The following is a 15,000-nucleotide window of genomic DNA, read 5'->3' on the forward strand; positions in this document are numbered from 1 at the left end:
AACAGCTGATTTCACACTACAATTCAAAACACACTACAATAATTTGCACATGCCAGTTTGCACGTGTTTAAGCCTAAAAAAGTGTAAAGGTGTACAAGCATCCAGAGATATTTTAGTACAAAAATATAATAGTGTAAGTGAGTTTACGCAGGTATTGTGATATGCTAATACAATAACTGTAATAACTGTGAAAATGCTAGAGTGCAGAAATGCTAAAGAGCTACAGTAGTGCGCTGACAATTTGGAAATATCATAGTATACAAGTACTCCAAAACATGCCAGCATAGAACATCAGAGCACCAGAAACCTGCCTTTTTTTTAACCTTATTTTGTTTGCTTGAATATTTAAAGGTATTTAACCTAAATTTTAAATCACGACCAGCTGTCAATGTCCTTAAAACTATGCTAGCATTGAATTAGCATGTTTTCTGAACAAAGATCACATCACAGCCACAGATTCTCTACTGCTAGCTGTCTGTACACGAGTGGAGTGCTCATTAGCTCCAGACCATCATCTGATACTCAGGAGCATCGATCCCTGTCTGATCTGACAGTCAGAGTTGCAGTGTTGTGCTGTTCCAGTGCCAGATACACACTACCTTTCTATCTAATAAAGAAACTAGAATTTTGAAACTTGCTGATCAACACCATAAACAAAAATCCAGGTTTAAACGGTACAAATACAACAAAACCATACACCAAACATGCCAAAATAATCATCTTTTGGTATTATTGATGTAGCTGAGCAACTAGATAGCAATATGATAGAAGGCTTTACTGAGAAAATACTGCTGGAATTTTTTTCTGGAGCTTCATGCGCTTTACCCAGGACCAGATGGAGTCTGGATCATTCTGAAAGTCCTCCAGACTCTTGGACTCATCGGGAACATTGGAGTCCATAGGATCAGACGGGTTGCCAGATTCTTGCAGCCAAAACGTGTGCTAGATCTGTTTGGATAGACCCATCATCGAGAAAGAAAGAAAGAAAGAAAGAAAGAAAGAAAGAAAGAAAGAAAGAAAGAAAGAAAGAAAGGTGCAAGAAGGAGATGGAGCTACATCAAGAAGAGGACGAGATAGATGTTCCTCTGAGTCGTTTGGTGTGAGAGTGTGTGCTTACTATATTTACAAGGAATATGGATTATGGAGTAATTTGATTTTAGGCTTGTGTGTGTAACCTGAGGAGAACAGACAGCTGAGTATAATGGACATATCTGCTGACTTCCCAAGCATTTGCTTCACACACACACACACACACACACACCAAGGAATATGTTCCGACTTGAGCACTGACCCTGTTCCCCATCCGGCGATGGATACATTCCTGGAAACGCAGTCCAAGTGTGTGAAAGGTTGAGTGTGTAACCAGACACACAGTATCACACACATCCATTACCTACCCGAGCTTAGCATCTTGTACTGATTCATGTCACGCTAATCAGATCTCATGCATGCCCGTTTACTTTGACATATGTAACTTTTAACATTCTTTGCACATTACCTCCATAAACAGTTTTTAATTATTATTCACCTTTACAGTGTTGTTCTACTTTAATACCGCTGTAAGACAACATAAGAGACAACTTTCAGATCCGGCCATAAGAATAATTTCAGTATGTTCTTATTTTGGTCGAGTGCATTTTTAAAAGCCGTCTAAAAAAAGGAATATATAATATAATCAAAACATGACGACATTTTCCAAAAATGTGTTAATATCCCCATATAGAGACAAGACCAGAATACAGAGTGTCATTCTATCTGCTGAGAAGGTGATCGGCTGCAATCTACCACTTCTTCAGGATCTGTACGCTTCCAGGACCCTAAAGCGGGCAGTTAAGATTGTGGCTGATCTTCTCATCCTGGACACAATCTCTTTGCGGCACTCCTCTCTGGCAGACGTCTGCGGTCTATAAAGTGTAAAACTTCACGCCACAAAAACCTCCATCCGTAACTGACCTAATCAACAACATCCAGGACGCAGAATGGTCTGTTATTAATAAACAACAGATGGGGGACTCGAGTCATATGACTTGACTCGAGTCAGACTTAAGTCGCAAATTTGAGACTTGATACTTGCTTGACAAATGTTAAAAAAAAGACTCGACTTGACTTTGACTAGACATTCATGACTTGACACTTACTTGTGACTTGCACATGTCTGACTTACTCCCAACTCTGCTGTACACTAATGCAGGATGTGCAAATTGTCCAGTGCAAATATACAATTAGAAATGTTACATATATTCCAACTGAAAGGAAAAATTAACCGTACATTAGTGCAGGATATACATACAATAGTGGAGCAGTGTGAGCAAGGAAGGTGCATTATAACAGTCAGATGTGCGAACATTAATGTAATGTATCCATCTCTGGTGTACAGTTCATGTCTCTATTCTTGTTTACATCAAATTGCTTGTTTTTTTTGTAAATCTTTATGTTTATACACATTATTATGATGATGATGATGATGATGATGATGATGATGATGATGATGATGATTTATTATTATTATTATTATTTTTTAAACCTACAGTACCTTGGAATAAACCTGATTCTGATTTTCAGATGTATGGAGACTTTTTGGGGCACTTAGTAGAACCCTCAATTATTTAATAAATAATAAAATTTCTAAAGCAACATTTTCTATTTGTAATTCATTTTAATCGTGATTACGCGATCGTGTTTAAAGAACATGTTCATAAATATAACTTTTATTCTAGAAAATGCAGACGCCGGAATTAAGACTTTTATTCTTAGTCCTACTCCGAGCCCGTTTCCGGTGTTTGATTCGAGCCACTATGGTGGCCTCCTTGTTCCAACCCGTCCTCGTTTTTTTTACCCAAGTTAAGGATCACTAGTTATTTTAAAGGTGTTCATGTTCCGTGCAGCTGCACTAAAGAACTTCGGTAAAGCGGGAACCAGCTGGTAAAGTCTTGGATTTCATTTTCTTTGCGTTTTGTTATTAAAACGTGTAGGCAGCCGTAGTGTTAGGGCTCTGTCTCAAACCGCTTAGTGCGCGCTACATTCGTGTACTACATAGGGACTGAATCTGGTAGCGCTCGCGACCTACATAGTGCGCTCTATGTAAACAGTGAGGTGGATTGAGACGAGGCCGGTCTGCTTCCTATCCGTTAGCCATTTTGTTGTTTTATAGATGTTTATAATGTTTATATTTTTCTTAAATGTCAGCTTTGGGGGTTTTAAACTCCCGTGACATTTCAGCAAAAAAAAAAATCTTTTAAAAATTTTATAATCAATAAATAAAAATAAAATGAACGTCAAACAGGCTAGCAGGCTAACTAGCTTCATGCTAACAGACTAACTAGCTCGCATGCTAACAGGCTAACTAGCTAACAGGCTAACTAGCTAGCTACATAACCGTCATTCGGTTCACGCCTAAAGCGTCAGTTGTTTATCAAATCGCACATTAAAGTCATTTTTTTAATATAAAATCCTTCAAATCTTAAACATAACGGCGTCTTAAATAGGCAAAGATTCAGCCTTCATCCGCTAGTTCAAGGTAAACTTATAGATTAAACTAAGCTATGCTAATTAAACAACACCAACGGCTTTGTTTCCGTTGTATAAGATAAAAACAGTAAAATATGATAAAAAAACATGACGGATTAAAGATGATATAAGACTTTTACATATAATAAATATGATAAAACAACACAAAAGGATTGAGGTTGATTAGAATCAGCTGCCAAATGAATAATAATAATAATCCTATGTTTATCTTGAACCATGAAGCTTTATAAATGTGACATTTGATCTGGTATTATTATTATTATTATTATTATTATTATTATTAAATACCTTACAGGAGTTTTAGCAGCTCTTAATACAGTCTAAATAAAGTGCATGTTCACCTGGAAAGTGACCTATATAGCAGACAAGAATTGGGACAAATGGTAAATAAACTATTATTTATGTTTTAAATGGTCAGTGTGGATGCAGCAGCTGCAGAAAAGACGAAAGGATGTCCGATACGTTTGGGACAAATAAGTCCATGTGTGCATGTGTTTGTCATATTTATACATTGACGCTGCAAATTCCTGGATGCTGATTGGTCAGAAGGTTGTCTTCATGAACAACACAATAAATAAATTAACTTGCGATAGTTGAGATGTTTACGTATTTTTGAAAGGAGAGGGTTTTTGTTTGAAACAACCATTTACAGCTGTAATAAGCGAGAACGGGAACAAAGCTGTTTCATGGAAGTTCCACGACATTTAATGTCAAAAAACTCATTATGTAAAAATTTGGTGTTATAGATGGAACTGTAATAATAAGAAGCAAACCACAGACACCAAAGCTCCCTTTTTTGGATTGAATATTAAGAAGGAAAATGTTTGTAATATGATCGCTCTCATAATTTCCTGTCTTGTGCTTCTGCAGGCACTTTGGCCGGACGATGGACGAGCTGGTCCATGACTTGGTGTCAGCGCTGGAGGAGAGCTCGGAGCAGGCTCGTGGCGGTGGCTGCAGTGCCAGCCTTGACCTTGCACTGCCTGCTGGGCGTATGCTCAAACGGCACGCTCGTAAACGCCGTGGAAGGAAGCGCCGCTCGGAGAACGGCACCCGTGCCGCACTTGGCCACGCCCCTTGTCACACAAGCCACGCCTCGGACTCCAGCCTGGACGAGCACAGAGACACACGCCTGTCCTCTAGCTCTAATGCCAACGCTAACAACAGCGACTCGGACGAGCAACTCGGTGCCAAGCGTGGCAAGCGGCCTCCGTGGCACGACGATGCAGCAGTCACCGATGCCAACCGGAGCCTTCGGAGAAGGCGCAAAGTCAAGCGCATGGCCATCGACCCGCCGCCGGAGTTTTCGCCCAAATCAGCAGGAGGGAGCAGGGAGGAGGGGACAGTGAATGACGCAGTGACTAAAGGCAGAGTGAAGAAGAGGAAGCTGGCGCTGGCACACCGGCTGGCACTGGATGCCGCAGACGAAGGCGTGGTTGTGGAGAGCGAGGAAGCAGGGCTTTCTGGGAAAGAAAAAATGGACTTTGAGGAGCACAAGTGTTCCGATGAAGACATGAGTGACAGGTGGTTAGTGTTTAGTCTGTCCTGTTTTTATCCTTCTTTCCTCCCTAGCTTTACATTTTTTTTGTAAGGTCGTGATTTATGGTGTCACTGTTGGTTAACTGAATTTTTAGACTTAAACTTGGATAAAATCATAGACTTGTTTACAAATTTGCAAATTCTACATACATGTTGTATATTAGCTTATTCTTTATACAGGGTACAGGCGCAGAGATGCTTTATGGATATTTTAATATGAATGCTGTGTAGAATTTATTATTCAACAGAGATAATAATCATTTAGATCTTCTGGCTAAACTGTGTGTGTGTGTGTGTGTGTGTGTGTGTGTGTGTGTGTGTGTGTGTTACAGTGAAACCAGCAGTGTAAGCAACAGCAGTGATGGAGGTCTGTTCACCAATGATGAAGGGAGACAAGGTATTTTTTATCAGTCTATCTATCTATCTATCTATCTATCTATCTGTCCTTTCTTGCCCACATCAGGCTCACATTATTTTGTTCCATGTTTTTGTTGCACCCTGTCATGTCGCCAAGGTGACGACGAGCAAAGCGATTGGTTCTACGAGGGTGAGGCAGGTGGTGCTTGTGGCATTGCAGGTGTGGTCCCGTGGTGGGACAGGGACTCTAACGAGCTGGACCTAAATGACCCAGTGTTCAACAGTATCCTCACAGGGGCCTTTCCTCTCATGTCCCAGGGAGCACAGCGAGGTGTATATACACACACACACACACACACACACACACACACACACACACCATGCTTAGCTTAATGCTTGTGATTTTTCTTTTATATTGTAGCAAGACACCTATATAATAATAGAAATGATAAAGTCTAATCAAAAAGGGGGAATGAAACACACTGCAGTTTCTGTGAATGTCCTGTAGAGGGCAGACATTTTTTTCCAGTAGAATTGAATCTCTTGACACATTGTGTGTGTGTGTGTGTGTGTGTGTAATGTTCAGGGTTTCAAGCCAGGTTGGCTCGACATGCTCCACTGCGGCAGTCTCAGGTGTGTAATATGTGCATGTTTGTGCACACCGAGGACTTGTTGTTTTTCACAACATACAGAATATCAAATTTATCAAATATTTTTCATCTCATTTTTCCCCTCCAGGGCGTCTCTCAGGTAGCTGGATGTGCTGAGAGAATTCCCAGACTGTCTCAGGATCCTCACACACACGAGTATGTAACATTTTTACACTCACACTCAGGATCACACACCTCAACATCCAATAGGAATAATTTAGTAAGGATTTATAAAGTTTAATTTAGTGAATGAAACTGAAAACCAGGAATAATTTACATACATTCTTTTTCAAGACATTCATTCATTTATATTTGTAGGCCTTGGTTCAGTCCCGGATCCAGACGTGAACAGGTGAGACGTGAACAGGTGAGACGCTTTGTGTGTGTGTGATCCTAAGTATTAATCTAATCATGTATTACATTTACATGCACTGGTGTGTAACTGGTGCCTGCAGTGACAGCATCGTGATGTGTGTGTACAGTGTCACTGGGATTCGAGATCGGACCGAGGTCATCGGAGAAGCTGCTCACTAAAGACCGCCAGCAGGTAACGGCCTGCTCCCTGACCTGTGACCCTTCAGTATTCATGCCTGAAAGTGAATAACATGAAAGTGTGTGTGTGTGTGTTTGTGTGTGTGTGTGTGTGAAATAGGCAGACAAGTGGACATCTTGGCTCATTGTGTACCGGAGACATTAAAAGGAGACGCAAAGCTGCACCTATGGGAGCTCCCTTATCTACAGGTAACACACACATGCACACACACACACACACACACACACACACACACACACACACACAACGTCGCTTCACTAAATGACGTCACAGGAAGTATTTAATTCACTGTGAAATAAGCTTCAAGCGCTAAACTGTTAAACGCTTAAAGTTTGAACATTTGACCTGTTGCACTTCGTTTCAACTGTTTATGTACGTTAAGGGAATTAGTTAATTAGCCTAATATAGATTACTACCCACCAACCCACACACACACACACACACACGGAGTGATTTGTTCTGTCCTCTGCTGCATGGTATAGTGAAGCAAAGACAATGTAAAGCGAAGGTTATAGCAGCAGATGGACAGTAAGTTGTAAAATGTCCAGCTTTAAAAACAACAAACATGAAAAAACACCTTTATTAAACACCTCTGTTCTTGTAGGTGTGGTAGGAGAGGGAGTGTCTCCAATCCCAGACTCCAATGTGGGGAACCGGATGCTGCAGAACATGGGCTGGTGCCCCGGAATGGGCCTCGGGCCCGAGGGACGAGGCATCACCGAGCCGATCCGGTGCACACAGAGGCCCAAAGGCGCAGGGCTCGGCTTTAACTGAGGTCTGAGCTCGACGCAGAGACAGACTCTGAGCTGTCTGTTATAAAGATGCTGTCTTCCAGCAGGGGGCAGCACTGAGGCCAAGCTGGACAGACGCACGAACAGGGGAAGCAACGAAAGAACAGGAACACGAGATGAGGCCGCTCGTTCCCCAGCTAGACGGAGAGCGTTGAATTTTGCACAAAAACACAGTGTCATATCTGTAGCACCGATTTAGCTGCTGTCATATTTCACCTCACGCCATATTCCTCCAATCCCAAGCCGTGTCCTAATTTAAATACTTTGCCAATCGTATGGACTTAACATGTGCTACTACTATATGAAATGTAAACCTGCCAGAACCATGAGATACTCTGCATGAATTATTCCAAGCGTTATATAGATGCTGAAGGACGGTTGCCAGGATGTGCGTGTAAATTACAGATCTGTCTTACTTGTTTTCAGCGGTATTTTTATTTCTAAAAATAATTTTTTTATCCGATACGTAGCGTCCCGATATCAACCGGCGAGGTCGTAGCCTAACACACGCCCAGACCAACCATCTCATTGCAGTTCGCCCTCTTCCACAGACGCACGTGATTGGTCAGCGTTGGGCTGATTGACAGAAGAGTGACCAACACTGTCCCTCCCACTCACGGCCATGAACTCTTTATCTTCTGACTATAAAGGGAATACAAATAAAAAAGTAATAGCACCCCTCAAAGAAATATAAAACCAGTACCATTTATTTTAGTCCTTAGAAATAGGAAAACGTTCCCAGTTCCATTTTAAGATCATCCCTTTAATGTGTAAGTCTTTTGGATTGGGAATCTTTACACCGAATGGTATTTCAGTTCATGAATATAGAACGAATCTCCGTTCTATACATGATGTTTTTAAATAACATCACCATTTAGTTCTTTTTTTTTTTTTTTTTGGCACTTTTAGCAAGCGCAAGACCAAGTGAAAAGACCAGAGCGCAAATATTTTGTCGACGAAGCTTGCAATTTACCTGATAAATTTATTACAAGTCAACGTAATTATCATTCTTATTGCTATGACTTGTTTTACAAACACTTTGTAAACTTTTCATTCAAAATACCTTTACATTAAAAAAAAATATACATTTTAGGTATTATGTGGATCTGTGTATCCAGGAATATAGTTTAAATTAAGATTCAAGATACATCAAAGTTTTTTCTTTTCTTTTTTAAAGAAGTGTTCGTTGAAGTCTTTCGCGTCTAGATTTATCTTCGCCCGTTTCTAAGTGATGATGTTGCACAGAATCGCTGTATAAAGTACATCTTAATCACAAAGGTGCTGATTTGGGATCAGTGTTTACTCCTGTGTGTGCTGGTGTGCTGTATGTCATGACATGCAGATTGGCTCCAACCGGCGACGTGATCTCAGGATCGTGATACATGTGATTGATGACGTTCTGCTCTTCGGTTGCTGCGTTTTCCTGTTTAGAAAACGTCTGAATGTTTTTTTTTTTTGGGCCAGAAAAAGTGACTGGTAGTTGGAGATAGATTTGCTCAGATCTTTACAGCTATACATGGGTTTTGTAAAAAGGTTCCATTTTGTATTACAGACCAGAATGCTGTTCTCCAAGTAAAAGCTGATATGAATAAAACCAAGAAACCTCCATGGAGTCCACGTGTTGTTGTTTTTTTCCTTTCTTTGTCTTCAGTTTGCCCAGCGCATGCTAGGCTAGCACTGTGAGTAAATAATATAACATATAGTACTGTAAGAATGAGCCGAAATATGATTCCCATGATTTTTCACTAATAAATAAATAATAAAACACAGGAAGATACCTGTTCATAAAAGTACATCATGATTAATGCTACCATTAAATACCTAACTAAAATAAACTTACCTGATATTTATTTTAACTGAGAGGGTTTTTAAAGTCATTAACTGTATTGCTAACGCTAGCTAGCTAGTCAGCATAATTTAACCTGAAAGAATTTTTAGTCATATTTATAAATGTACTTCATATTTATTTATTTAAACATTAGCTATCTGGCTAAAATTAATGTACCTCAGGTTTTTGATTAAGTCGTGTTCAAAAACACACGTTAACTTTTTTGCTAACGTTAGCTAGCTAGCCAACGTCGTTTAACCTCTAAATATAATTAACCTACTGTTGGGCCCTTGTGCAAGGCCCTTAAACCTCATCTATGTGCTCTGACCCCAACCTCCAAAAGAATTTCACTGTTGTGTAATGTATATGTGACAAAAATAAAGGCTTCTATTCTAAACGTATCCAAATCTCAGAGGATCCTATTCATAAATTTACATTACATATCGGCTATACTTTGCTGCTGATGTTAGCTAGATGGCTAAAATGAAGAAACCTGACAGAATTTCTGAGAGAATTTTTTGCTAACTTTGGATAAATAACTCACATATAGCTAACGTCAACCTGCCCAAGACTTCATAGTGATTTATGTAAGTCACATTCATACATTTACATAATCATTACTGTCAGTGTTAGCTAGCTAAGTACCACAAGCTAACTTAACAGAATTCCTGAGAAGATATTTTAAGTTCTTTATACTTTACTGCCACTGTTAAGTTACTGGTGTTTTTTGTTTCTTTGTTTGTTTAGCTCAAAAAAAAAAAGCTGTTATAAAATGCCAAATCTGATCTATCTTTCTGACGGTATACTGTTTACTCTGTACTCTTTCTTCACTTTCCTGTTTGATTGTGTCTTAATGCGCTGTATTGTATGACACGGAAACCAGTCGTAGCGGTCTGAGGGATATGAACGACGTACCAGCAACCGTCTACAAAACATAGGGTTCGCATGGAGACTGTTGGCTTAAAAAGAAAAAAAAAAACAACCTCACAATAGCAGCAGTGAAAAAGATTAGTACATAATAGAAATAAAAATGACATCAAAAATGAAACTTTGCTGTACAATGACCATGTTTACTTCAAGTTTCAACTAATAGATGTTTGTTGCTTAATTTTTATTTTAATGTGACCATTTTTTAGAAAACTTTTGTATATTTTCTTTTTCAACATTTATTTACGAAAAAAGTCACTACAATGAATATTAATATTAGAAGTAATTTTAGCACCTCTCATAAGTTCATTCATTCATTCATTTTCTACCGCTTATCAGAACTACCTCGGGTCACGGGGAGCCTGTGCCTATCTCAGGCGTCATCGGGCATCAAGGCAGGATTCACCCTGGACGGAGTGCCAACTCATCTCAGGGCACACAGACACACACACACTCGCATTCACTCACACACTACGGACAATTTTCCAGAGATGCCAATCAACCTACCATGCATGTCTTTGGACTGGGGGAGGAAACCGGGGTACCCGGAGGAAACCCCCGAGGCACGGGGAGAACATGCAAACTCCGGCGGGAATCCTCTCATAAGTTACAACTTCTTAAAAGGAAAGGAAATAAATATAAAAACAATATAACTAGACAAGAAAACCGTAACGACAACAAATTTAGGGTCATATTGAAGAAATAATTGGATTTCTAAATATGCCAGAGCCATCAATGTAGTAAAGAAATTCCTAAAAAACTTAAATATGCATTTCAAACCAGATCCATAGACTTGCTGATGTGGTTCAGGACCCAGTAGGACATGTTGTTACCTATAAACATGAACAAAGCTTCATTAGCTGAACAGTGTAACGTCATGGAGGCTGCCATTTTGTATAGCAGGAATCACCTTTCTTCTTTGTTATGATTCTTGCTAACTGAGCTAGATATGTGCTGTTGTTTAGAGCCAATGGAGGTCTGGGTATTTACTGTTTACTATAAATATTTTGGGGAGAGACTTGAATTATTTGCTACTTCTCCTGTCGATGTGTTACATTTAGAAATGAGAAATTTTAAACGTTTGGTTTTCGTTCCTTTTCAAAATCGCTGTAATTATACCATTAATACAATCCATTTTTAACACTTGGAGTACATTAATGCTATGTTTACAGCGAACCTTGTGAACTCGATGCTACTGAATCTCTTCACTGACAGACCGTGGGCTGCTCTGATTGGTCTGGAAGTTTGAGGGTTCTTTCTGATAGATGTGGGAACCGAATAGGGTTCGGAAGATAAGAAAGGGTTGGGGGAAAAAAAAGGCATGTCCATGGTCTTTATCTCTTATCTCGCCTTTTATTTTGTCAACTTTACGTCCTTGTTTACTCTGGCTTTTGCTGACGTGCCTTAATTAAACAGCGACCGGCTGCGTGAGAGGGAATCGGTTCAGCGCTCTGTGATCCTGTTCTGATCTGTCTGTTACATAATAACGTTAGATACGATGTGTAGATGTGGATGAAGGGGATGGATGGATTTTGGGGAATTTAGTGAGATGTGTGTGACTGAGTGGTCTGTTGTCTGAAATATATGCTAATTATCTTATAAATTGGTAATGAGCAGATTATATAAATAAACCGATTGAGTGTGTTAAGTTTCCTTGAGACGTCAGAAGGCGTTCGTTTTTATTTCCTGTGTAATTGATGGATGAAGCGAGTCATCAGGGTTTAAGCAGATTAAGCTGACGGATAGACAGAACGCCTGAGCATGCGTGCTGTTGGCTTAAGTGAATCAAGCTTATTTAGAGTCCTAGTGTGTGTGTATGTGTGTGTGTTTGTGTGTTCTAGTGGTGACAGGAGTCATGTTCAAATCCAATGTCCTGTCCAATGTCCTGTCCAATGTCCTGCCAGTCTCACCTTAGATTGTTGTTCTGTGAACTCTCAGCACCTTTGAGTCGATTCGATGTGTTGTGCACTCTGAGATGCTTTCCTGCTCATCGTTTTTATAAATGAGTGATTATTTGAGTTACTGTGGTTGACTGTCGTGTGAAAATCCAAAGACATCATCAGATTGTGAAGTACTTCACTAACATCGCACTTTTTTCCCATTCTGATGGTTGATGTGAACATGCTGAAGCTCTTGATCTTGGTCCGCATGATTTTCTGATCGACCTGCTGCCGCTGCCGCATGATCGGATGGACGAATCATTGGTTCGTCTTTTTTCCTATTAAAGTGACTTTAAAGCTTTTAAAACAGACAAATATTTACAGGATAGGATTTTTAAAAACATGAACGTAAGTGCTTTCCAGTCACACTCACATTTACGGCATTTAGCAGACACCCTTATCCAGAGTGACTTACAACTGAGCAACTGAGGGTTAAGGGCCTTGCTCAGGGGCCCAGCAGTGGCAGCTTGGTGGACCTGGGGTTCGAATCCATGACCTTCCCATCAGTAGCCCAACGCCTTAACCACTGAGCTACCACATGTGGTGTAGAGTTAAGTGGATCTACCGAAATAGCTACGTTCTTATTTGGCTGTTAGCTAGCCAATGTTTAGCATTAAGCTAATGTTAGCATAGCCTAACTAGGTATAATATCAGCTACATTTTTACTGGCTTTGCCTTATTTTTGATCTAATTGAAATACGTTCTGTATCTTTAACAATTCAGAGTTTCTTTTTAACTTGTATATCTTTCCTTCACATTAATTTGATGCTTAATCTTCTGCACAAACCTCCAGAAGGTTACGAACTTACATCCCAGGACACAGAGGCATCCTCTTAACCCTCAGCGTCTCAGCTTTAGGCTTGAGAAAAGACTGTTTCATTACAGTAAGTTGCTCTTTCATGTCGCAACTGATTTCTGTTGTCTTTACTTATAACAAAGTGAGCGAGTGACCTTCAAGTTCGCCCTCGTATCACCTCTCTGGCTAGTCTTTATTTATGTAGCACATTTAGCTTGAATTCAAGGCTTTACAGTCAACAAGGACATGAATAAGCTGTGACAAATGTCCACTGCGGGTGATTTTGCCCCAGAGGATAAAAAATAAAACCCTCCAGAAATATTCTGTGGCCTGATATTGAGCTCTAATATTTGGGTGTTGTGCTTACATGCTGTGGATGAAACTTATAATGGAGTTGTTCCTGTAACTCAATTGAAAGACATACATTTAATCTGCCGATAGTTATATTTAATGATGTGGAACATATATGAAACATATTAGTTCCTGTTTTCACTCAGCAGCTCATTTGTCACCAGCTTCTTCTCTCTCTCTCTCTCTCTCTCTCTCTCTCTCTCTCTCTCTCTCTCTCAAAGTTAATGATAATAAGAAGTTACAGAGATGCTGCTAAGTGTAAATTAAATAAAAATAAGTAAATGTTCTGACATAAGAACTCCAAAGGCATCGGTTAAGCCGTTACTGTCGCTAGGCAACTTCAGCATTGTGTCGAGACATAAAAATAAATAAATAAATAAAATAGTGGACCTTTTAACAACAATTTTCTTCTAGACCCAACAAGCACACAACCTTTAAAGTTAGCACACAGCGTTGGCTTGGATTTGTAACGGCAAAAGAAACTCAATAAATAAAAAAAAATAACAGATTATTTGCACAATAAAGGCTAATGGTATCAAACAGACATCTAAAATAAAGAAAGGAAGCCATTCATACTGATAGCAAATATAGCTAACGTGTGTGTGTGTGTGTGTGTGTGTGTGTGTGTGTGTATGTGAGGTTGACAAGCTGATGTTTACTTCCGCAGAATAAAGGCTGTGTACACAAACGGGCTTAGTTCCTTAATCATAAAAAAATTGTAATGTGTTTGTAAAAGTAGTCTGTGTGTGTGTGTGTGTGTGTTATCAGTTATCAGTTATCAGTTACAGTGTGTACTGGAGTAAAGTGGAATGGGCTTTAATGTTGTACCTCAGACAGAAGTGTGTTTATGTGTGTGTGTTTATGTGTGTGTGTGTGTGTGTGTGTGTGTGTGTGTGTGTGTGTGTGCATTGTAATGTCACCCTTTAGGAAACTGAAATGGCCTGGGAAGTCTTTCTGATACAGCTCTTTGAATTGGATCAAAGACACCTGCATTCACACTGTTCACCTTTTACACATTTTTTTTTAATCACTCAGTCATTTCTTTTCCGTTGTGTTGTTGCAGCTAAAACCTCTTGGTCATCACCATCTCATCTTTCACACTGGACTGCATAAATGCACGTTCAGTAACGGCTGCATCAGTGAGTCTCTTATCTTATGAGGTGAAAAGCCAAAAATGCTTGAATGCAAAAAAAACGCGTTTCTATTTTCAGCTCAAATGGAGAAAATCAACGGAAACGTATTTGGGTGGAAATTCGATTTAAAATTGTGTAAAAAAAAATTTCGAAAAAATTTAAAGCTGTTGTTGTTTGTTCTATTTTAAGCTTACCTGGTCCTGGAGCAGTATATTTCTGTACATTATTTATTTATTTAGTTATTTATTTATTATATAATCTAGCACGTCATGTTTGATTATTAAATGATGAATAGATTTTAGAACATTTTCTAACATCCATTTATCGTTACATTTAATGTCGTGCCGACTTTTTTGTGCTTATACATGACAAGCTGTGGTTAAAGGTGCGGTGCACGATGTTTGAGAAATGCTTCAGAAAGTTGAGTCTGGCCGACTAACAAAACAAACGTGTAGCCAATGAGCAGAAAGGGGCGTGTCTTGTCAATATGTGTCAGAGAGAGAGTGTTCGGTGCGCATGTGTGACATTAGCATAAAGCGATTGAAACGTTGACATGGCGGATACCTGCAGTTACCTCTGCCTCGGGTTCTAGGCATTGAATGCCGTC

The 15,000-nt window shown here is 39.6% G+C and overlaps 2 protein-coding genes across 5 annotated transcripts in view; one reads left to right on the top strand and one right to left on the bottom strand.

Moving 5' to 3' along the window:
* lpin1b (lipin 1b) overlaps positions 1–969 on the bottom strand; it is a 22,355-nt gene extending 21,386 nt beyond the window's left edge. Inside the window, exon 1 of the mRNA XM_060882626.1 lies at positions 826–969. Within this exon, the coding sequence (XP_060738609.1) occupies positions 826–900 (75 nt within the window). The 5' untranslated portion in view covers positions 901–969. The remainder of the gene's footprint in view (positions 1–825) is intronic.
* Positions 970–2,773: 1,804 nt separating this feature from the next.
* Positions 2,774–9,024, top strand: gpatch2 (G patch domain containing 2). 4 transcript variants are annotated; one of them, XM_060883606.1, is made up of 10 exons: positions 2,774–2,922; positions 4,399–5,055; positions 5,400–5,464; positions 5,582–5,755; positions 6,011–6,057; positions 6,163–6,230; positions 6,393–6,441; positions 6,557–6,621; positions 6,727–6,815; positions 7,232–9,024. In XM_060883606.1, the coding sequence occupies exons 1-10, from the start codon at positions 2,873–2,875 to the stop codon at positions 7,399–7,401; spliced, it is 1,434 nt and encodes a 477-aa protein (XP_060739589.1). In that variant the 5' UTR covers positions 2,774–2,872; the 3' UTR covers positions 7,402–9,024. The 4 variants fall into 4 exon arrangements, with proteins under 4 accessions (XP_060739589.1, XP_060739591.1, XP_060739590.1 ...); XM_060883608.1 differs by having other exon boundaries at positions 6,393–6,426; XM_060883607.1 differs by having other exon boundaries at positions 4,399–5,052.
* Positions 9,025–15,000: the final 5,976 nt, after the last annotated feature.

This window comes from Tachysurus vachellii, chromosome 12 (assembly GCF_030014155.1).
Source record: "Tachysurus vachellii isolate PV-2020 chromosome 12, HZAU_Pvac_v1, whole genome shotgun sequence".
NCBI lineage: Eukaryota > Metazoa > Chordata > Actinopteri > Siluriformes > Bagridae > Tachysurus > Tachysurus vachellii.